General features: G+C 40.4%; 1 protein-coding gene across 7 annotated transcripts in view; it reads right to left on the reverse strand.

The window, feature by feature from the left end:
- MARCHF1 (membrane associated ring-CH-type finger 1) overlaps nucleotides 1-25,511 on the reverse strand; it is a 711,901-nt gene that overhangs the window by 195,139 nt on the left and 491,251 nt on the right. For 3 of the 7 annotated variants that reach the window (XM_025186084.2, XM_006111710.4, XM_014574997.3), the window contains one exon: nucleotides 637-776. The exons of the other annotated variants lie outside the window; for them this stretch is intronic. In XM_025186084.2, coding sequence (XP_025041869.2) covers nucleotides 637-738 — 102 coding nt within the window. In that variant the 5' untranslated portion in view covers nucleotides 739-776. The remainder of the gene's footprint in view (nucleotides 1-636; nucleotides 777-25,511) is intronic. 7 annotated transcript variants of the gene reach the window in all.

The following is a 25,511-nucleotide window of genomic DNA, read 5'->3' on the forward strand; positions in this document are numbered from 1 at the left end:
ATCCGGCAGGAATCAGGTCTTGTTTTACATCCAGAACTAGGCTTACTGCTAGTGTCCTCCTTTCATTTGAGCAAAGAGAAATGGTAAGCATTACTAAAATTTCATCTACATTGTATCCAACAGCATATTCAACTCAGCATGCTTCTAATACACAGATACTGTTCAGTACTGTTTTAGACAAACTGCATACACAAACTATTTTTATTGGTGCTAGAGCTATTTGACATGGGGCCATATTCTGCAACCTATATACACTCTCTCAGCTATATTACTAGTCCACTGACCTGAATGAGTCTATTTGTTTGAGTAACAGCTGCAGCAACAGAGCTTAATCAAGTCAGAGTGGGGTACATTTGATAGTCTAACATCATTGTTCAAACCAAAGAGTAGAAGTACAGATTTATTTCACGCATTTTTTTTATTACTAAGACAAGATGAAGACTGCGGTGTGAAAAATGGAATGGACAATGCATGACAGAAAAGGGGAAAAACTGGCAAATGAAAAACTAAAAATAGCAGTTGTGAAAGTGATTCAAATATACAAAGATGAAGGACAAACAGTACTTTTCTTAACATTTATTTTAGCAGTTTTGAGGTTCATCTGCATACCATCATGAAACATAACTTTTCACTCACCAAGGTAGAGGTATGTGACGCATCAACTGAGACCTCAGGTGTTCTTGTGATGTTTGGGAATCTGTGAGGGTTACGAGCTATCGCTTGACACCAGCCCAACATTTTCTCCTTCCACTTATCCCTTCTCAATTTCTGAAATTCTGAAAATAATTTAGATTCCCTGAAACATTGACACATTAAGTTTATTGTGCTCATGCCTTTAAACAACACTTCAGACTGTGTCTAAACAAGTTAATAAACATTTTTCACAGAAAAAAAGTGTAGTAGTGGAAATAAACCATGCAGACAGAAAGAGAACTTACATTTAAAATACATGTTCATGCACTAATACTATTTCAATACCAGCAAATTCCCTTGTCCAAAATTTAAAAATATCTCTTGCCACCTTACAGGGGAGGCTGTTGTCAGCTCCCCCACATTGCCTGAAATAATCCAGAGATATCAAATTTCATGCAGGAGCCCTAAAGTGTGGGGCAAAGTGAGTACAGCTCAACTGTGTGAACATGAACACAGGGTACCCTTCTGAGCCTGAGCAACTGTCATCAGTCAAGGAGGGAAATTTTCATTGCAAATAGCAAACAAGTGAACACACATGCTCCTTTAAATTCATTAGCTATCTGTAATACATAATCTGTACTGAGCGGAAATTGTACCTCACATTATTTTAGCTATCTTGAAGCTGTTTAATTGAACATTGCATTTTTTTTAAATGTTGGAGATATCTAGAGATCCATCAATGGCAGTTTTCTATTATATGTGAAATGTCTACAGGAAATTTAACATTTCCACTTATAAAATTTTACAATCTACTTTTCCACCACACTACCCAATTTGAAATGGCATAGTTGGGTCTCTAATTAAATGCATTACACAGCCAATTAAATATAAAAATAATTTGGAGTAATTATTTTTCAAAGCATCTGAAGCAACTAACGATCTGGTGGTTTTATAACACTTCAGGATTTAAATAGACCATTTTATAGCATTATGAAAAGTAACATGAAAAGGTTTGGCTAACAAATTGATGAGTTATTACTACTCTTAATGAGGTTTGAATTAAATGGATCTAAACATTGTAAATAGGGAAGTGATAAAGACCTTTCATGAAAATTAAGATCAATTTGGTTGAAATAACTGCCCTTTTCTAAAATCAGGGTGGGTTTAATTCTATTACTTTTAGATTTCCCTATAATGTTTGTCTCTGTAATGTCTAAGTGATGAATAGACAAATCATATTTACTTGCTGACAACTCTATTTTCACCCTTCTCAGGTTTTAATTATTGACCTTCCAATAGTCTAAGAAGAGATCTCAAGAGACATTGTGTTTTGATAGGGATTCAAATCTCCTGGTATTACCATTTCCAAACCTTCTGCCTTATTTAATACTTAATTAAAGGAAAAAGTATTAATATAAAATACTCATCAGATCCCTGTAACATGCATTTATTTAAATCCATTTTCACCTTAATGAGAGAAAAATCTTTCTTATAAACGTCTTTGAAGTTCAGTCCTTCAAAGTATGAACAGTCTGATCCAGCAAAAGATTTACTCATCTGCTTAAATTTAAGCACTGGTTAATCTTACCCACTTACAGAAATGTATTGTTTAAGAGTTTTACTGGATCAAAGTGCTCAGCATCTTGCAGGATTGAATCTTAAAATAAATTTTGAGTTTTAAATCACGTTTCTTGAATAATTGCAACTGTAACACATGAATGGGTTCAGATTTGGGTCTTAAAAGTAACATGCAAACATACAGCCTTGTATACAGGCCCACCAACAGGGGACACAGAGGAGGCAGTTGCCCCAAGGTCCAGCAATTCTAAAGGGCCCTTGAAATGGCGACTTGAGTGCTATATGGCACTCTCTAGGAATTTCTAAGGTCTGGCAGGGTGAGGCCCAAGGCACAGTTCACTTTGGGTTGCACTGAGGGCTGGCTTCCCTCAACCCCACACCTTCTGCTGAGGCATAATCCCTTCCAAAAGTGCAAAGATGGCCTGCTTCCCCCGCACCTTGCCCAGTGACCTGGGCAGCTCTTACCACATTTAAAATGCAGAGGCACAGGTAGGATAGGTCTCGGACCCAGTGTGAGCTGAGACTGAGCAGTCCCAGCTCCTGCTGGGTCCCAAACTGCTATACCTCTGCCTCTCCTGCCACCCAACTGCATTGCAGAGAAGGTGCAGGGGGAAAACCGGCTTTTAAGCCAGCTCCCCACAACTTTTCTGCCCCTGATACAGAGGCAGCAAGTGGGGGGGGGGGGGGGGGCGCGCAGGGGAAGGGAAGTGAGTACTTGAATAGTGACTCAGCTACCCAATAAGCCTAGGCTTACTGGGATGTCAACTACTCACTTATTTCCCTATTTTGATTCCTACTAGAGCCAATCAAAAGTAAAAAATGGAGTTTTTAAGAAAGTGAAATTATTTTGTGAAAATATGATTTCTTTAAAAAAATTAGTATACTTTTTAGGCTTTGGGGTTTTTTTATAATTAAAAATGTGTTCTTTTTCAATGGATCTCTTATTGTATAGGCTTAATGAAAAGTCCAACAGTTCTAGGGAGTCATGTATTTATCATGCTTGGGATGCCAATTCAGTCTAAGAAAACAAACCTACACATCACATGTGCAGACACACACAACTTACACAGTTGGGTGTAATCATCAATAAACTTCAACAGACCCTGTGATTAAATGACATATGATGAATGTTTTGTCACATGTTGCCATGTGTTATTTTGTGACAAAGCAGACAAATCTGGGAAGCTCTCTGGAAATGCGAGACTTAAGTAGGAATTTGACTGAGTCAATTATTTTTGTCAGCTCCAAATTCACACAAGCGTGAAAAAATAAAGTAGTTACTTAAAAAAATTTAAAAAACTATGCTAGTTTATTTATCTCTCATTACTCAAAAAGGATGACAATTATGTATGAGATCAAAGCTTTTTTTAAACATCTTGTGCTCTCAATAACATTATGAAGGGTCATTCATTTATGTAAGAAAGCTCATCAATTCAAGCAGCACTTTGCTAGTAACCTCCTCTATTCTGTGAATTGTAGCCAGTAAAGTTTCAGTTATTTTATTGATAAATCATTATTTCAGTCTGGCTAATTTTACCATAACACATCAAGCTTTTATATTGCTTCAGTTTCAGAGGTTATACTTCATATGGTCATTTTATTTTCATGTCCTCTGCAACTCCAAGTAAGCATACTTAGTGGAAAAGCCTCCGGAGTGAATTTTTCAATGGATTTCTTATTGTATAGGATTAATGAAAAATCCAACAGCTCTAGGGAGTCATGTATTTATCATGCTTGGGTTGCCAATTTAGTCTAAGAAAACAAACCTACACATCACATGTGCAGACACACACAACTTACACAGTTGGGGGTGATCACAGATAAACATCAAAGATAATATAGTGTGGGAGTTATTGAAATGAAGTGATAACGAACAACTATGTACTCTTAGAATTTGTACCGTGATTGAAGTAACAGAAAACTATAAAATATAGGCAACAGATGTGGTTCAGTGCACAACGTATCTTTCTAAAATCTTTATACTATAACTCTTCAGGGAATTCTGCACCACTGCACAAACACAGAGTTATTTTCTCCAAGTCTTTGCAGTGCCAATGAAGGGAAATAAGTTTCTATTTTGTAATTTAAGTGAATTATTGCTCAAAGTGAGGTATTAATAGATTCCTGGGAAGGAATCTAGTTGTCAAAAAAATGTTTCTTGAATATTTTTGGCTGCTTGTTACATAAAAATTACTGGCAGGTATTTTGAAATAAGTTACTAAAATAATTTAAATCTGCATGATTATACTGTTATCAATAAAATATGCAAAATTTGAAACTATTGTGCACAGACTTTTACATTTTTGATTCACTATTATATTTTTGGCACAGAATTTCCCCTGATGTATACTATGACCATCCCCACATCTGAGACTGGTATTCTGAATTTTTTCTTTGTTCTAAATGACTGTACTCGATCTCCTGCAATCCAGCAGGCAGGGCATCTAAGTTCACATCAGTTTTATAGCCAATTGAAAATATAAATTCATTGAGGCCTTCAGAGAGAAATGCTAAACTACCGCTCTGATGAAGAGTTGGTATCCTGCATCACTAGATGATATGCCTCCCACAACTTTAGGGGGAATATGCCAGAGTTGTGTTTACACCTCCTTTTGTAAGTGGGACATGTAATCCCTTCTGAACTGTCAGGCTGTGTCTACACTGCATGAATTTCCGGAACTGCTTAAAACGGAATACTATTCAGTTTTCAGTTTTTCCGGAAAAGGAGCGTCTACATTGGCAGGCTGCTTTTCCGGAAAAGCCCTTTTTCCGGAAAAGCGTCTGTGGCCAATGTAGACGTGCTTTTCCGGAAAAGAGCCCCGATCGCCATTTTCGCGATCGGGGCTTTTTCCGGAAAAGACTACTGGGCTGTCTACACTGGCCCTTTTCTGGAACAGTGTTCCGGAATAAGGACTTATGCCCGAGCGGGAGCAGAATAGTTTTTCCGGAATAGCGGCTGATTTTGTACAGTAGAGCATCGTTGCTATTCTGGAAATTCAAGGGCCAGTGTAGACAGCTCGCAGCTTATTCCGGAAAAGCGTCTGATTTTCTGGAATAAGTGGCACAGTGTAGACACAGCCTCAGTGCTTGTGGGAGGAAAGACCATGGCATTGCCCTGCTTGCTTTGGTCTGGCTGGACACCCTGGCAGGGCTGTAATTTTTCCTTCTTGCACTGTGCCTGCAAAGATGAGTATCATGGTTATATCTGCATTGATTCACAATGGAGGAAATGATCTGTATTTTCTCACCCAACTTAAAGTATCTTACCCTTAATCTGAAACGTTTCCTAGTTCTTCAGTCCCAATTATTTCATTTCCATGGGTGCATTAAGTATTTTTTGTTGCTTCTGCTATGGAAATAATTTTAGCTCAAACCCAATAAAGGGATACAGACAGTAACAGTAATAATAAGTAGATCCCAAGGTCTGGTGATATTTTATAAGTGGTGATTTAAATATTTTAAGGGGGAACGTAGTATTTAAAACTAATTAGCATCTATGAAACAAGATCTAACATGCCAAAATTAATGTTTGTTTAATCTGAAAAAGAAAACCTATTCACCTCCTTCAGGATTACAGTTAGATTTAGGTAGTTTAACAAAGGCCAAATTAAGACAAAAATCTATCAGAGGCTGCTGCTATTTCAGTCCTTGGTGAGATGTTATGAATGGCTTAAAACATTAGGAAATGAAACACACGGAGTATCATTACATGCATAAGCTAAATGGTTCCTTGCTTTGTATTGTAATGTTCCCACTGGCAATCAGCGTGAAGACATTTGCCTAGGACATAAATATACAGCATGACTCGCACACTTGAATAAGATTGCCGAAGAGGCCCAGGGCTGCAGCACTAAAATCTTAAATCTATGCACTAGCTGTGCTACCATATACAATCAATGTTGATTGGTTATGCTTATCTATGACCTGCATCTTATCACTCTCTCCCCACCTCTAATATCATCAATTCACAGACACTTACCTTCCTTCCCCGCATCCCCCTCCTGTTCTGAAATGTGATTTGTCCTTTTCATATGTGTTCATTTTTTTAAATTGTATCCTTTGGTATATATGGTTGTGACTATTTTCTTCCACTATTTGATCTGAGGAAGTGGGTCTGGCCCACGAAAGCTCATCATCTAATAAACCATCTTGTTAGTCTTTAAAGTGCTACATTGTCCTGCATTTTGCTTCAGCTACCCCAGACTAACACGACTACATTTCTATCACTTATCATTCCCTGATTTTCATGCGCACATTATTTTAATTGACTCAGATAAAATTCACCAGATTCACTAAAAAGTTCCAGCTGCATTGTGCCACTCTGGTGATACAACAGCCATACATTTTACTCAACTAGCTAGTTGATCTTAGTTTCAGCTGCCTTGCATTGCTGGAGTAATAAAAAGCAGCCAGAGTGTAACAGTGTATCCAGCTTTGTGTTTTCTAAAAGGAAATTATATTTTTCAGGTTTGAAGATCACTTCTATTCTTAACCTCACTAATAGCAATACATCACCAGCTACCTGTACAGTCAGCATGGAACAATAACAGGGCTGGTCTTACCATGAGGTGAACTGAGGCAGCTGCGGGAGGGTGCCACTAGAACCCAGAGTGTAGAAAATTCTGTCTGCTGCTGGAGCATATGTAGGTAGAAGAGCAGTACCATGAGAGAAGTAGAACAGGAAGAAGGCACAATTGAGACATTTCAAAGTTTTGGCCCAAGAGAGGGGGCATGGAGGCATCACTTGAACTCCCCGCCTCAGGTGCCAAAATGTTGTGGGCCAATATGACAATAGTTCTGTCATATCTTCAACCCTATAGTACAGTTTTGTTGTGCATTTCTTGTAATTAGAAGAATTTGTGGCATTATCCCAGGCAGATGTCCCTACAAGGTAACTGTTGATAAACAATAACCTCCTAATGGCATCCCTACTACAGAAACTGGTCCTTCAAATTAAGGACACTTTTTTTTTTTGAGATATAGATAAGACCAGTACTCCTTTCTTAATATAATTTTTAGTGGCCTTAATGGCTGGCTGTCTTAGAAAATTTGAATGATCCTAGGTTATCTTATCTCCTTGATTACTACATACTGTGTCTAGATAAAGAATGAACAAATAAATTGCCACCGGTTGCCAGCTTCAGAAATAAATCACACTGGCAACTGTCAGAACAGCTATACAGTATCAGCTACACAGAGATATGATCTATCAAAACAGTTTGGTGAAGCCATACACAGACTGCTTTGCACTGTTAAATGTGAAATTATTTGTTTAAGACCTAAGGATCAAATTCTGGCACATTCAACCACAGTCAGTCACTATACCTACCGCTGGGAGAATACCACTAGCCTTCTTAGGAAGAAGCTTCAAAAATCCTCTTAACCCTTTGGTTCTCTCATGTAATTTATAATTGATGGAAATGGAATGTTAATTTTTAAAAAATAAATAAATACCATAGCATGTGTCTTCAGGAAAATTTCAAATTAGATTAAGAATAGGCATACCTTATATAATAAGCATGGGACTTATGTATACCTTTTCTTCCTCATGTGCTCCAGAATACCACTTTTAGTATGAAAGCAGGTACTGCGTATTAATAAGACATTTTTGGAAATATAAATCTGGATTTAAATTTGCTCAATTAGATTTTTGGATATCCCTTTTTCTGTCATGTGCATCTGCATAGGAATTGTACCCAACATCTAAAAAACACATTTAGGCCAGATTCTAATCCCTCTACTCACAGTCAGTAGTGGCATCTCCTTTGTCCCCAATTTTGCAAGCTGCTTTAGGACATATCTATGCATGTGACCAGTCCCACTGAAAACTTAGAATAAGCCTCCTTTTATAATCAGAAATATCTCAGAAAGACACGCTTAAATATTTTATAGATCCACAGAGTTTAAGACTAGAAGAGATCATTAGGCCATCAAGTTTGATATCCTGAGTCACAGGCCATAAAATTTTACCCAATGACCTCTGTACTGAACCCAATAACATATGTTTGGCTAAAGCATATATTCCAGAAAGGCATCCAGTTTTGATTTAAAACAAAGATCTACAGGTTGGATCTCCCTGGTCCAGCACCCACAGGTCCTGAGCAATCCTGAACAAGGGAGTTTACTGGACTGGGGCTGTTAAACTGCAGGTAATCAATAGGGATGCGAAGGACTAGTTGACTATCTGATAAACAAATGCTTATCGGTAAGTCGACAAGCTTGTTGAATAGTGGCTCCCCCCTCTTTGCTGCCTCTATTGTAAAGATGTAGCAAAGGGGCTGGGGAGAAGGAGGGTGTACTTCAAAGCAACAGTGTTGCATGAACCATGGGCTCTGTGCATCGAGGCCACTTTGAAACACCACTGCAGGAGCCCAGTGTTACGCTCCTCCTAGCATTTCAAAGCAGCAGTGAGCCCAGGGTCCTCTGGGGACTCCCCCACTGACCCTGGGCTACACGCAGCACTGCTGCTTTGAAACACCATGGGGAGCCTGACTCCGGGCTCCCGTGGCAGCGTTTCAAAGCGGCAGTGACACATGGAACACGGGAGTCAGCAGGGAGTCCCCAGCTGATCCTGGGCTCCATATGGCACTTTCACTTTTAAAAGTGTAGCAATGGCCCTAGGACTGTTTCTATACTTCAAAGTGGAAACATCCTATCGTCTAGTCAAATAGTGTAAATAGAGTAATTAGTTAATCACCCAATTGATTAGTCCACGGAATTTCCATGGACTACTTAATTAGTCTCTAAGGGGGGAAACTGTAGAGCCACAGTGGGATTAGCTCCTACCCTAGCTAACTCAGCTGAGGCTCTGACTTTTAAATGTATGAAAAGCTACCAGAGTCTTTGGGGAGACTGGGTGCGCGCCAGGAATTAGGTGATTCCCAGCTCATGCTAGTCCCTCGCTACGCCTTTGCCTCTTTCGCCCCCAAGACAGTGCAGGGGGTAGGGGAGAACCAGCTTTTAAGCCGGTTCCCCCCAGCACTGGCTCTTGCTTCCCTGTTTGCTGCCTCTCTCTGATAGAGGAAGTGTGGGTAGGGGAGAAGGGAGTGACCAGTCAAGTCACTACTCAACTACCCGATATGCATATGCTTACTGGGTAGTCGACTAGTTGCTTACATCTTTGCACTGGACCCAGGAGGGTCAAGGCTCCCTACCACCACCAGCCTCTCTGGGACATCAGTCCCAGCCACTGAGCTCCACTACCGCCACGGCTGCCACCAGCCCCAGCTGAGGCTGCACTCCTCACTATGCCAGTCTGGGATGTGCTCCTAGCCTTCCGCCTAGCAGGGACTCCTGGCCACCAGACCTGCTGCCACTGGCCAGGGCTTTGCTCCTGACCCTGGCCAAACTCACTCCCAGCTGGGCTCTCTGGTCCGACAGTATCGTTGCTGGACCAGAGAGTGCCAGATTTCGGAGGTTCAACCTTTACCACTTCCCTCACTTGTTTTGTTCAGTGGGTAATCACCATCACTGTTAAAAAAAATTATGCCTTATTCCCAATTTTGTCTTCTCTTGTTTTCCAACCATTTATTCTTCTTATGCCTTTTTCTGATAGAATAAGAGTCCTTTAGTAGCTGGTATTTTCTCCCAGTGAGGATACTTGTACTCAAGTCACCCCATGATCTGTTCTTTGATAAGCTAAATAGATTGAGCTATTTCCCATTACAAGGCATTTTCTTCAATCATGGAATAGTTTTTGTGGCTCCTTTTTGCATCCTCTCCAATTCTGCAACATCTATTTAAAATGTGGACACCAGAACTGTAGGCAGTAGTCCAATATGGCCTTACCTATGTGTAAACCCAAAAAACCCAGGTTGTCAGCAGATGGGATTGAACCTCTGACCTTAAGGTCTAAAGCCATGTGCCACTAAGCTAAAAGCCAATGACAGAGCAGACTTCACTTTCCCTTGTCAGTGGTCTCAGTGTTTCTAGGTTATATATTGTGACAGACTGCTGGCTATGCCAGATCTCTGCCAGTACAGCCTTGCTGAAAAGGCCAATTACAGCCATCTGAGCAAGCCCAGGCCTGAAGGGCTAATGGAAGCAGCTGTGGGCCTCATTAGACAGAGGATTATATAAGACAGCCAGAGGGTAAGTGAAAGTGGAGGAGCCCAGGATGTGTGCACTCCCCAGGCAGGAAAAGCTGGCTGAGTTTACTGTGACCAAAAGCTCTGTAAATAGAAGGTGGTGGGAAACTGGCACTGGCCATAAAATCCACAGGTGACTGCACCAGAAAAGGTCTCCAGTTGATTTGTTACCCACGAAGGGGTCCCAAGGGAAGGGGACTGGAGAAGGACCTTGCAGCAATATGCTAAATATAGAGGCAAAATCACCTCTCTACTCCTCCTTAGTGATTTCCTCTTTATACATCAAAGGACTGTATTAGCCCTTCTTATCACAGCACTTCACTGGGAAATCATATGGAGCTCATCCACAATAATCCCCAAATCATTCTCAGCATCACTGTTTTCCAGGCTACAATTCTTCTCTCCACCCCCATCTTTTAGGTATGACATTCCTTGTATCTCATTATATAATTTTTCTTTACTAAAACACATTACATGAATTGGCCCTTGACCTCTCTCTTACCAAGCAATTTAGCTGGCTCTGTATGACTGCCCTATCCCCACAATTATCTATTGTTCTGCCAATCTTTGTGACACCCACAATTTTTTTTAAATTATTAAATGATTGATGAAAATGTTCAAGTGTTGTCTTACTGTCTAGTTCTAAAGCAGAATTGCATTAAAACAAGTCCGATTCAACTGTGATACATTATTAAGAACTACTTAGTGAAATCTGTCAGTTATCCAGTTCTTAAGCCATTTAGCATGTGATTTACTGAAATTGTGTACTGCTAGGTTTTTAATCAGAATCTCAAGTTATACTAAGTCAAATGACTTACAAAAGTAGAAGTATATTACATTAAGACAATTGCCTTTATCAACCAAATTTGTAATCTCATCACAGAATGAAATCAGGTTTGTTTGACAAGATCTATTTTCCATAAACCATGTTGACTGGCACTAATTATATTCCTATCCTTTAATTCTTTTTCAATTGCATTCCATATCAGCATTTCCATTATTTTGCTCAGTCTAATGGGCTTATAGTACCCTGACAAAGTCCACTTTTTTTTTAATATTAACACAACTCTACACAGCAGAGCAAGCCCACAAAGCAAACTCAGGCTCTAGCTTAACCCTCACAAGCACAAATCTTGCTAACTCAAGGCTGGGACCCAGGATACCACGGAAGTGGAAGGCCAGAGCCTGTGTCAAGCTTGGATCCTAGGTTCAAGCCCTACTGCTCTGAAGTACAGGCAGTCCCCGGGTTACATGGATCCAACTTACATCGGATCCCTACTTACAAACAGGGTGAGGCAACCCCGCATTAGCTGCTTCCCCCCAGCAGACCAGGGAGACGCGAAGCTAGCGCCCCTCCCCCAGCAGACCAGGCAGCCGCGGAGCGGCTTTTCTCAGCGGACACCTCAGCTTGAGAATAAAAGACTAAGGGAAGTGAGGTGTGGGAAAATAAAACTGAGCTCTGAAGAAATGTTTGGCTAGAGTTTCCCCTACAATATGTACCAGTTCCGACTTACATACAAATTCAACTTAAGAACAAACCTACAGTCCCTATCTTGTACGTAACGCGGGGACTGCCTGTATATAAGAAACTCCACTCAACTCAGTTTAGGAGTCCACCACAAGTATTCCATAATTTCATGGCCAACTTTCTTTGTCCTCTGGACAGTTCAGTATGGTGGACAGTCAAGTTTCACTACACCACTAAACAAACAAAGGTCTGGAGAGGCCATACTGAGGGGGCACTAGGAAGTCTTGAATTTAGGTGTAACAAAATACAGGACTATGTAGCACTTTAAAGACTAACAAGATGGTTTATTAGATGATGATCTTTCATGGGCCAGACCCACTTCCTTTGATCTGAGGAAGTGGGTCTGGCCCACGAAAGCTCATCATCTAATAAACCATCTTGTTAGTCTTTAAAGTGCTACATAGTCCTGTATTTTGTTTCAGCTACACCAGACTAACACGGCTACATTTCTATCACTATTCTTGAATTTAGGTGGTTAGACTCAGCGCTGTATAATGCACTGTACTTGTTGGAACACAGACTTCAACTATTCCTAAAACCTAGGGTTACAAATGAGTGTAAATGCTTAGGCCTTAATTATCAACCTCAAGGTCTGCCAACTCAAGTACCATTAACCTGGTATTAAATTGCAGTGTAGTTATATGCTCACACTCTTCGGCTGTGTCTACACTGCACCCCTTTTCCGGAAAAGGGATGCAGATTAGACACATTGGAATAGCAAAATCCGCGGGGGATTTAAATATCCCCCACGGCATTTGCATTTACATGGCTGCCACTTTTTTCCAGCTTGGGGATAAGCCGGAGAAAAGCGCTAGTCTAGACGCGTTTCTCCGGAAAATAAGCCCTTTTCCAGAGGATCTCTTATTCCTACTTGAAAGGGCTTATTTTCCGGAGAATCGCGTCTAGACTGGCGCTTTTCTCCGGCTTATCCCCAAGCCAGAAAAAAGCGGCAGCCATGTAAATGCAAATTCCGCGGGGGATATTTAAATCCCCAGCGGATTTTGCTATTCCGATGTGTCTAATCTGCATCCCTTTTCTGGAAAAGGGGTGCAGTGTAGACACAGCCTTCCAGTCTTATGGCATTTCCTTGATACTACAAGATATATTAAAAAGTAACATCAGCAACCAGAGATCTTCTCAGCTACTTCTTGTAGGATTCTGGGGTGCAAATTATCTGGGCCTGATGATTTTAAAATATTTATCCCTTGCTTAATAGCCTTCTTAGTTAATAATGGACTAGAAGTCCATCCCCATGTGATACATACTCTTTCCAAAGATAGAACAGAAATATTTAGTGAACAAACTGTCTTTTCAGCATCACCATTATTATTTTCCCCATCTCCAGTTAGTAAAGGGCTTATAGCCAATGTCAGGACTTCTTTTGCTCCTAGTATGCTTCGTGTTATTGTCCTTACCTCTTACAGCTATGATTTTTTCCCCAGCTTTCCTTATCGATGCTCTGCATTTCAAAACATCTAATTTATACTGACTACTATCTATTTTCTTTTTATTCCACATTTGTTATACACTGCTTTTTTATACAGTATCTAATTCCTGCTGGCACTTTCTTAAATAGCAGTCTAACATTTCCTCCTACTATAATTTACACAATAGAACAAAATAGGCAAACCTTACTCATGAAAAATATGTGATAACATGAGGGGAAGAAAAAACAATGGAATATGATCCAAACTATGCCTGCACCAATCATGTAATTAATATAGAAATAAAAATTCATTTCAAGTATTCCAAGCTGATGCCCCACAATGCTGCTGTTTCTACATTTTTTCTTTAATTCCTTTATTTACTGTTACCGAACGTCATTCTGTTCATCCCGCCCTCTGTAGCTGTTATATAGCACATCTATATTCACTAATACTATATAGCACATCTATATTCACTTGTCATAAGTTCAGAGAATTAGAAATAAGTTGACATAGAATTAAACACCAGTTCAGTTTTTATTTTGGATAGCTGATAAATCACCTAATTCCCTGATTTGTAGGAGTCCAAAATAATTGGGATTCATTAGTAACATTTGATCATTAGTAGAACTTTTGATACCGGAACCTGCCATTAATGAAATTCAGCAAATAAAACAGAAATCTACTTTGAAAAATAGGATTAATTTCAAAGAAGCTTCTTCAAAAGAAGGTGGCAAGAAAGAAAACAACATTGTTGTGAGATCTGGCTAAGGACTGGGTCAAATCTACTAATTACTTGACACAGTTCAGTTGGTGAAATCAAAATAAGCAGTTTGGGGAAATTATTTTATTGTGTGTGGTTAAAAATCATTTCAGGTTTCCTCTGATTTTCTTTGACTCTACCTACTCTGTTTCCATATCTTTTTGATCCCAAGTGTCACCTTGAAGTGGAGATGAGTGGACAACTTATGCTAAGTAGCGCTCTGGTTCAAACCAAAGATTTAAATTGTTAGAATTATTTAACATAGAACTAATTCTCATTTGTTTTCTCACCTACCTATATTCTAAAATACTTTAAAATCATTGTATCAGAAAAGAGAAGAGACACTTGTGAGTTATTTTTTTACAATCTTACACAGAGAGAAACAGCCTTTACCTGAATTTATGTAACCCAGTTACAATAAAGAAATAAATTCATTAAAATGTGGGCACATCTGTCTTCACATTTCTTTATCATATATTTATTTGTATAACAACAAATAAATTGTAAATAAGAATAGTGTCCATTTGAAAACACACTCATTTAGTAAACGGAAAGTTTGTATTTCATGATTGACTTGGCTGCTTACAATCTTAGAAGCTGAATTATTTCAGCAGTGAGACTAAGGTAGAGAAATGATCACTCCAAGCCCAAATCTTCTTGTTAAGGCACAATAACTGGATGTACTAATTAGCATGTATAGTTCACCTGCAATTATGCATAAAATTTCACAATTGTCATGAAACTCTTAGTTGGGCTCCTATTAACATATGGGTGCACATTTATCTAATTAGAACATATATATGTGATAGTTATAGCCCAAATATGGATTAATTTGGGGGTGGATAAGGGTGAAACACTATTGTCAAGTAGCTTAAAAATTAAAATAAAATAAGAAAATACATTGTAAAACATCCCAACAGTTACTGTTCCTTCTTCCTTGAAGTTATCTAAAATTAACAGATCTAATTTTTCTTTTCTATTCACCTAATTGAATCTCCAATTAAATACAGAAGGTGAAATTTCTTAGGGCTTGTCTACAAATGAAAATTAATCCACTATAAAGGTAGGTGTACATTTAAAATGTATAACTATTACTAATTAACCCCATTTGAGGGCATACTTATTTCAGAATAAAAAATTCCAGACATGGAAATAATCAGGAATAACTATTCTGAAATAAGCCCTTAAACAGAACTTTCTCCTTCATGCATGTTCTTTGGAAGTTATATTGTGTTTATTCATAATGAGTCTGACCTAGATGCTGAGCCCATTTCCCTGAAATTAACTGGAAGGTAGGCGTGTTCTGCAGCTCTCGGGTCCAATGAATTGATATTAAGAAATTGTGTTTGTAATAAACTGAAAAATCCACAGGTACTGAAACATTTCTGGTGAGATTGTTCCATTTTCATACATTTCAGATGAGAAAAATACTTGGTTAGAATGGATGAGATCTTGCTGTAAATATTAGGATGTTAAATTTTGATGTTTCAGCTAATCAATTAGTTGATGGAATTTCCATCAAACACGCGATTAGTTGATAACGGGAAAGAGGGGCACTTGCTATGCCTGCTGCATCTCTGCTTTTAAAATGTAGCAAGAGCCATAGGTGGCTCTGATTATATTTCCAAGGCAGAATATCCCTGCCTCAGAGAGACAGTGATGCACTGGCTCCTGCTCCCCTCTCCTCCTGCCTCTAAAATAGATGCAGCAAGGGGGTGGGGGGGGGAGCGAGTAGTTACCTCAACTACTCAATAAGCCTAGTAAATATTGTAATATTTTTCCCACAGAAGAGGTGGGGGAACAACTAATTGTTCTAAAACCAATACTTCAGCCCTGCTTCTGCAGATAGCTCTACATGGACTACTCCTTTAAATCAATGAGGAATGATGCAGCTGAATGGCTCAACATGTAAAGAAGCTCATTGACTGTATGAAGTTCACATGTGGATTTTCTGAGGATATGAATCCTGGTCTATCAGGATTTAATTGTGTAAATTACTGAATTCTGAAAGACCACACAAGTTATAAATACTTACAGCTTTATCCTACCTTCTTTACTATACACTCAAGGAAGTTAACTACAGTAAACTTCCGATAATCCGGCACCTTGAGGACCCAGGGGGTGCCGGATTATCAGATATGCTGGACTATCGGAATGGGGGGCTATGAGGGGCCTGGGGTGGGGCAGTGGGGATGCCACCCCAGACCCCTCATAGCCCCCCCCTTCCGATAGTCCGGCTGTGCCCCAGGCATCCCCGATTCAGCCACTGCTGGTCAGTTTCAGCAGCAGCTGAATCGGGGATGCCTGAGGCAGAGCAGCTGGGGTGCTGCTGGGTTGGTCCCGTAGCACCGCCCCTCGGCGCTGCGAGACAAACCTGGCAGCACCCCAACTGCTCTTGGGGATGCCTGGGACAGAACAGCTGGGGTGCTGCCGGGTTGGCCCCATGTTTTGCCACACCCTATCTGAAAAAAGGATAGAATAAACCAGTGTCCTCTCCTTATGTAGTTGCTAGATAACACTCTGTCCATAATGAAGAAGTTATTTTGAATTGCATAGTGTGAATTTTGGAAGTTGAAGTTACTAAACTACTAACAGTGTAACCTTTTAGGGTGTGTCTAGACTACTGAGTTTTGTCGACAAAAGTGGACTTTTGTCGACAAAACTATACTTGCGTCTACACTACCGCTGAGTTCTGTCGACATAACGTCGACAGAACTCAGCAGTTTTGTCGACGCTGGTAAACCTCATTTTATGAGGCATAACACCTTCTGTCGACAGAGTTCGGTCAACAGAAGGTGTTATTGCCTGTAGGGTTGCGTCTAGACTACAGGGTTTTGTCGACAAAGCAGCTTGCTTTGTCGACAGAACTGAATGTGTCTAGACACTCTATGTCGACAGAAGTTTTGTCGACAGATACTGTCGACAAAACTTCCGTCGACAAAACCCTGTGGTCTAGATGCACCCTTAGTTTAAACCAGATTATCTCTTTGAGAAGTGCATGTAATAAAGTGAACATCTCACAGTAAAGAATTTATTAGTAATTCCCTTTTTCTTTTGTTTCCCTATCCCTACCCCCAGGCTCAGTCCCAAGACATAAACAGCCGCTAATCACCATACAATTTTTGGCATGTCAGGTTGTTAAATGCAATTTTAGATCGCATTGTAAAGAAGAAAGTAGAAAGGGATTTACTCTAATTCTTATTTTCACAGATTAAGAGTGATTACCTTTCGGGTAGATCATTAACAAAGTTGTACTAAATTTCTGCTACAATTTAGAACACTGTCATTTATCACTACACCCTTCTTTTCAGGTACTTCAGTCAGTTTCAATTCATTTGACAGTGTCAATAATTTTAACTAAAATGTTGAGAGGCTCAGCATGAAATGCATTAATACTATCAGCCAACTTTCAAGGTTCTTCTAAAATTAGATTTAGTAAAGACAGAACTCAAACAAAAAGCATGCAGAGGAGTCCATCTTATGGGTCAATGGCAAAATATATTGGGATTTGATGAAGCTATGGCTAAAGAACAGGAACAATGGTAGATTGATGGACTGTGCACCTCACTATTCTCCTCTTTTAAGGGCAGCTCTCTAGCTCTCTGGCTAAATCCTGGAGAAGGATCAATTGACATGGCATTTCCCATACTGGAAAGCCAAGATGTCCAGAGGCTGTTACACTGGCTCTGCTGCTATACTTGCAAATTTTAGTAGGTAGCTGGAGTAAGTTATAATCCTGAGATGCCAACACTCAAGGAGCTGGAAGGTTTTAATATATTCACTATTCCTCTATTCATGTTTTTCCTCTTTAGAATAACTGAGTCTAAAACATGGCAAATCTGCAAACCTACCAATTTTGCTCATCACCTACAACTAGTCTATTTCCCAAGGGTTAGGATTCAGGAATGGTGGTCTTTTTTAAGTGACACTCACTTTTTCCTTTAAGCAGGACGCTACAGATTATTTTACATCCACCATATGCTCTTTATGAATTTATCTATCCATATGTCTGAAACAAAAAGTAGTATGTGGTTTACCATTGGTAGTTCTATTTTTTACCAAGTGCTTATAGGTATTTAGTACTTGTTCCGTTATTTAACTTGCATTTATTTACAATATATAGGTGTCTAAATATTTCCCAGGCCAATTCTTTTACAATTTTTTTGGTCGTCAGTTTGTTTTTGAGTGTTTTGCTTGTGTTTAGAAGACTGGTTCCATAACAAAAGATTAAAGGACTGACCTACAGTCTTCTGAAGTCATTCAAATGACTATTATCTCAGGGGGCTTAGGATGACACTAAAGATTCAGAAAATTCAACTAATCTTTTGATAACTTCTTCATTCTCCCTGGCTATTCAGAAACAACTGACAGTGATTCAGTAAGCTTGAGACACCCATAGAGGCTTATTACTCTCATATTGTCCGTGCCCCTTTTATTTTTCCCCTAAATAGAGACCAATGTAAACATAACTATGAATTCCTTAGTCACTAGAATCACATGTAACCTTTTTTCCTTCTCACCCATTAACTTGCCAACTTTCTCCCTAAAAATCTTGCAGAATTCTTGCATTTGGTTTTCTACATACTATGTTTGAAAATAATCACGGTCACATTACTTGTATATTAATCGAAAAACAACAGTTATACAAATAAACATAGTTTACTTATATAAGGAAACCCAGTTATTTAAGCTCTTACAGCAAGTACTTACTGGCCTACTGGCCTAACACAATAATTACCTGTAAGCTTAAATAACTGGAATCCGTTTACCCTGAAAAAATTAGAATCCACCATCTGGAACGGTTTCCTGATATGAGGTGACTGGGGTTAGAGCAATGACCTTTCCCCTGCACGTGGCATGGCATATACTTAAAGTACAAACCTAAGATTTGGGAAAACATATTTGTAGCATTATTTACTATAAACAGTAAAGTTATTTAACATCTCGTTTGGTCTGAATTAATAGAAAAGTTTAGACATTTAGAACCAAAGTATCTCATTACTTCAATGGATCAGCATTAATTTACACCAGAAGAGACCCTGACTGAACATTTTCTCTATTAGCAGCTGATTGACACAGTCAGTTAATCCTTGATGATACCCTAAAACAGACCTTTTCCCCTCAAATTCCTTAGCAACTGTTTCTGGATATTAAATATTTTGTGTAAAGATGATAAATGTGATAATACTAGGCATTAGAGCTCAGTAGAATTGCAAACAGTATTGCTTTCTTCTCTCTTGACTTCAAAGGTTTTGTTGTTAATTAAAAAAAGAAGACTATGAACATTCAAATAAAGTATGTTTAACTAGCATATATGCCCCACAAATGCCTAGAACAGGAGTGAGGAACCTTTTCTGGGTTGGGGGCCACTGACCCACAGAAAAATCAGTCAGGGGCTGCACACAAGTGAGCAGAAAAAAAAGCCACCCCTCACTGACATGGCCCTGATTAAGAAGGAGAAAGACACTGCTCACATTCCCCTCCCATACTAGCACCTAGGGAGGACCCAGCCTAGTAGATTTTAAGTGCTCCAGTCCCATGGTGGGGCGGGAGGAGGAGGTGGAAGAGGCGCCAGCACGTGCACCCTAATGCTGGCGTGAGGCCTGAGCCTCGGGGACCGGATCCAGGCAAGCCTGATGTTTCCCAGCCCTGGCCTAGACGATCACTTCAGACACAACATACGGCAGTACTGCTCACTATTAGGGGAAGGTTCATTGCAGATACTATTTATTATGAATAAAATAACTGCTAAGAAACCAAAGCATATTGCCATTGTAATAGTTTATAAAATATACTGAAGGAATGAGGGAGCAATCTAAATATATAATATACGAAAACACAAAAAAGCATACCTCCAACCTATTATGCAGCTTTCATGGCCGGACAGCCCCCCTGCCCAGGTCAGCACAGAGAGCCAGGAGGAAAGGGCCATTTTGGGGGTCATAGGGGTGGCTTTCAAGCCACGGGGGGGAGGAGGGGAGAGGATTCGCGAGCTGCACAGGAGCGTGGGGGGAGAAGAGCTGCATGTTGCTCGCAAACCTTGAGTTGGCCATGGCTGGATTAGCATGTCTGGCTTCTAGGCACAGGGCAGCCAAGCAACACTGTGCACCGCCTCCACCTACAGGCAGCGCACCCACAGCTCCCACTGGTTGCACTTCCTGGCCAGTGGGAGCTGAAGAGTCAGCGCTCAAAGCAGGGCCAGCATACAGATATCTCTTGCCCACGCCTGAGCCTAGGAGGCAGAGGGACTTGCTGTTTCTCCTGGGAGCTGCACAGAGCCAGGGCACATAGGGACACAGCTTTAGCCCCACTACACCACTGACTAGACTTTTAGCATCTTTCAAAATCTTCCTGATTCGTTTTCTGTAGCTACCGGGAGATCAATTCCAAGTCTCAGAGATTGGATTGCAAATGGGAAGGGTTGGCAACCCTAATTTCACTGCTGATGATCCATCCAGAGGTGTGGTGTTACCTCTGCAATCATCTGTTCTCTGGCCTTTGTGCCATTCCTTAGTCTATGCAATTAATTAATTGAATAGTCAAGTAACCTCATGAATTTGTATTGGTTAGTTGACTATTCTATAGCTCCCAGGGGAGAAGCCAACAGCAAGTATACTCTGGCTCCACTTCGCAGACTGGTTGCCTGTCACCTGATGCTACTGTCTCTGATACAGACGCAGCACTGTGGGATGGCAGCAGCCCATGTCCAGGGTGTGTGTAGGGTTGCCAGGTGTCCGTTTTTGAACCAGACAGTCCAGTATTTGAAACAAATTCAGAAAATATAAATGAGAAAATATAAATGCCCTGTATTTTCTAAATAAGATGGAAGGTAGATTGTGATGTAATGTTAAGTCTGTCCAGTATTTTTGTTTAAACCATCTGGCATCCCTAGGTGTGTGTGTCTGAGCTTCTGGAACTGAGCCAAGATGCCTGCCAGCCTAGCTCCTAATACACTTTAATCACAGAGCTGCAGCTGGGGTAGATCCTGGATCCACTGCAAGCCAGGATTGAGCCAGTTTGCTGGCCCAGCCTGCTAAAAAGTTTACTTGGGGGAGAGGGGGAAATGCATGTAGTCTATAGCATGAACCTATAAGCTTTTGCTTACGGCTTAATCGGTTAATTGACTACACTATTACATCTAGTCTGTACTATGCTCAGCTTCCTAGCCTGTAATTCTGAACAAGACACCTCTCTGTTTAAAGCTACAGTTCAGTCAAGAGTCTGAAATAAGACTATTCACATGATTAAATTACCTCTTTACTTAAGTACCTAGCTGAACCATGGCCTTAATCTCTCAATTAGCTGTGCCTTTTCCACTGCAGCAAGTGGAAGTATTTTGCCATTGCATTCAAGACCCTGAATAATTCTGTCCTACTTATCACTCTGGCCTTTTGTCTTGTCCCTCAAAACCTTCTAGTGCTGCTCTAACAAATGCATCAGACATTCTTCACTGTCATTCCTTCTATACCAGATATTCTCTCAAATGGTCCATAGGGACCACTGTCCTTTCCTCCTTCAAACCCTTCCTGAAAATGTTCACTTACTGTGACACCAACAAATAGCTAGTTAAGGTTGTGTTTTAAATTGAAAATGATCAATATATAACTTATCTAATGTTTAACCTTACCTCTGAATTCTCTAGGTATGCAGTGCTTTCATTTTCTTTATGATAAGTCATTTATCATTAAATCAACAATACACTAACTCCATCTTAAGGTACTGTACAATTTCATCTGAAAACTTCTCTCAACTAAGATAAGAAGAGACATTTCCTTTCAAGCCTTGCTTCTTTCCAACAGTGCAGAGAAATACACAGTATTTTCAATAAAAACCTAAGACAGATGTGTGTGAACATATGCACTATTAGACTGATGCAACCACATTGCAATGTCCAAGTGAGCACACACAAAGCACATTTTTTACATCCTTACAACATTAAGAAATCTTAACCAATTTTCACCAGACCTCCAAAGAGCATATCATCAAACTAGGGATATCTGCCATATTTCAAGTCTCTGTTTAAGGAACGAACACGAACACGAACACACTTTTCCTCACTGCTTTCTTTTTTAAAAAAGTGGCTGAACTAATGGGCTGAGAACAAATCTGGTAAATAAGAGGGGTTTTAACTATTCAAACAAGTAAGTTATAAATTGCTGACAATGTCCTTTACCTAGTGAATAGCTGTACTGAAATAAAATTTACATTGGAGAAAATGAACGACTACAAAATGGACCTGAAGCAAAATCCTGGATTTAAAATCGCAGTACATATTGGTGGCTGGACTGTACTCATATTTTAACATTATTTTAAAAACTAAACTGAAAGACTTGAATTTTAAAGTAAAAGTTGCATTCAACTTCACCCCAGCCACCTGGAAAACACGACATTTCAGGGGGAATACAGATGTATGGGTTAAAATAGTGTATAGTTCTTAGCTGCTGAACTACTTATGTTTAAAAATGATTAGAGACAGCAAAAATATTTTTAGCACCTATTCCCTTTTCTGTGAGTTCCGTTATCTAAAGGATACCAAACCTGACAGCTATATGGAAACAGGTGGATCAATTTCCCAATTTAATCAAAGAAAATATTGGCCTCAAAGGCAATCTGATTAGGGCCTCTATATTTTATGCTTTGGCCTATACACCCAAATTATAAACCTCCTTTGTACATAACATAATGATTGGGGTTGTACCTATATGGCTATTTTAGGTAGTTAGGCAAATGAATGGGAAAATATGTAACCTTAAATATATGCGTTAGCTAAGATAAAAAAAGTTATAGAATATTTTTTCTAATAACATTTTATAGTGATTAATAAGTTTAAGGTAAGTTACCAGAATATAGTTAAGTTTACACAGAGGTTCCATATCATATTGTTTCATTATAATTTATAGTTTCATTCTTCCCCTTCGCCTCCGATTTGTGCAACTAAAGAGGAGGGAGAGAACTACTTCTAAATTGAGGCCACATATGCCACATTTCAGCCTAGGAAGTTTTCCTCACTTAGGGCATGTCTAAACTACATCCCTCTTTCGAAAGAGGGATGTAAATTAGGCAGATCGAAAGTGCAAATGAAGCGGGGATTTAAATATCCCGTACTTCATATCGCAGCATTCATTTGAAAAAGGGTATTTCTCAAGTGAAACTTCTGTCTAGACATGGTTCTTTTGAAACCCCCCCCCCCCCCCTTTTTTTTTTTTAAAGACCCTGTACTCAAAAAATGAGTACAGGATCTTTCGAAAAGGGTTTTATTTTGTTTTTTTTTAAAGAACCGCGTCTAGACAGCAGTTTCACTTTCAAAATGCCCTTTTTCGAAAGAACGCTGTGACATGATTATGCAAATGATGCATGGGATATTTAAATCCCTGCTTGATTTGCACTTTCAATCTGCCTAATTTACATCCCTCTTTCGAAAGAGGGATGTAGTTTAGACATAGCTTAGGTTATAAGCCCAAGAAAAGGGATGCTTAGAATGGAAGTGTCACTTAAAGACATGCATTTCAGACTTATTTCCAATGAAGCTACTATTCTGTCAGAAGACGAGTGCTTTTTCAGAGTTTTCTATGAAACAGCAGATGTTCCTCACAGTAAAGCACATTTGTAAATGATTAAAACCAAGTGCCGCTACATTATATAATGGAATATGTTCTGCTTCAGTTAAGCAGAGCAGAAACTCATTCTGTAAAGTCAATGCAAGCACTAAGAGGCAAGGTATCACTAAGTGATAACACAACATGCAATTCTCACTGCTATTGCCAGGAACAGCCATCAGCTTAAAAAAAAAAAAAAAAAAGACAGTCCATTAAAATGAATGGAAACATTTCTCAGAAATAATACCAAGTGTTTGATATGTTCAGAGATTAGCAAAGCAAACAACAAAACACATGAGATTAGAACAAAGCATAACTTTCAGTCACTATGGGGGTTCACCACTGCAGCTTTACAGCTACACAGTAATTGCATGAGAGCCAGAGGCAAGGGTGGCAGATTGCAGCAATTCTGGTGGTGCCCTTTACTGCCCAGAGCCCATACCCCTCTCCCACTTGCCTAAGGCTCTGGAAGGAGTTTGGGTGGGGGAGGGATGAGGGGTTGGGCTTTGGGAAGAAACGTGGGTGTGGGAGGGGCCCTGAGGTGCAAGCTCTAGGATGGAGTTTGAATGCAGACTCTTGGACAGTGTTTGGGTGCAAGGGGTGAGGGAGTCAGGCTCCGGGAGGGAATGGGGATGCAGGCTCTTGCATGGGGGCAGGGTTCTGGGAAGGTGTTTGGGGAATGAAAGGGAAGCGGGGGAGAGAGGGTGTAGGTTATGGGAGGTAATGAGGTGAGACGGGGAGCAGGGGAAAGAGGTTGGGATGCCACAATTATCTGGGGCACACCCCTCTAACAGCAGCTCCTGAGAGGGTCTCCATGTGATGCTGCCCACCTGCTGCCCTTGTGTGTCCCCAGGAGGTGTGTCAGCCTCGCCTGCAGGCAATTTAAAAGGGCCACCAAAACCAGCAGCACAGCAGGACTTGAGCTGCCCGTGTCTTCCAGAGCAGTCCAAGGTGGGGGATAAGGGATAAGCCCGTGCACTGCTGCCAGGACTCTGCAGCAGGGGCAGCACCTGGGGACACTCCCCCTCATAGAATCATAGAGAGGGAAGAGACCTTAGGAGGACATCAAGTCCAGCTCCCTGCCCAAGACAGGACCAATCCCAACTAAATCAACCCAGCCAGGGCTTTGTAAAGCTGAGACTTAAAAACCTCTAGGGATGAAGATTCCACCACCTCCCTAGGTAACCCATTCCAGTGCTTCACCACCCTCCTAGTGAAATAGACCTCTCCCACTGTAACTCCCATTGCTCCTTGTTCTGCCATCTGTCACTACTGGGAACAGCCTTTCTCCATCCTCTTTGGAACCTCCCTTCAGGAAGTTGAAGGCTGCTATTAAATCCCCCCTCACTCGTCTCTTCTGTAGACTAAACAAACCCAAATCCCTCAGCATCTCCTCATAGGTCATGCGCTCCAGCCCCCTAATCATTTTGGTCACCCTCTGCTGGACCCTCTCCAATGCGTCCTTTCTATAGTGGGGGGCCCAGAACTGGACACAATACTCCAGATGTGGCCTCACCAGAGCCAAATAAAGGGGAATAATCACTTCTCTGGATCTGCTGGCAGGGCTCCTCCTAATGCACCCTAATATGCCATTAGCCTTCGTTGCTACAAGGGCACACTGTTGACTCATATCCAGCTTCTCATCCACTGTAATCTGCAGGTCCTTTTCTGCAGAACTGCTACTTAGTCATTCGGTCCCCAGCCTGTTACAATGCTTGGGATTCTTCCGTCCCAAGTGCAAGACTCTACACTTGTCCTTGTTGAACTGCATCAGATTTCTTTTGGTCCAACCATCTAATCTGTCTGGGTCACTCTGGACCCTATCCCTGCCCTCCAGCATATCTACCTCTCCCCCTGGCTTACAGTCATCTGCAAACATGCTGAGGGTACAATCCATCCCCT

The sequence above is a fragment of the Pelodiscus sinensis genome, chromosome 5 (assembly GCF_049634645.1).
Source record: "Pelodiscus sinensis isolate JC-2024 chromosome 5, ASM4963464v1, whole genome shotgun sequence".
In the NCBI taxonomy this organism is placed as follows: Eukaryota; Metazoa; Chordata; order Testudines; family Trionychidae; genus Pelodiscus; species Pelodiscus sinensis.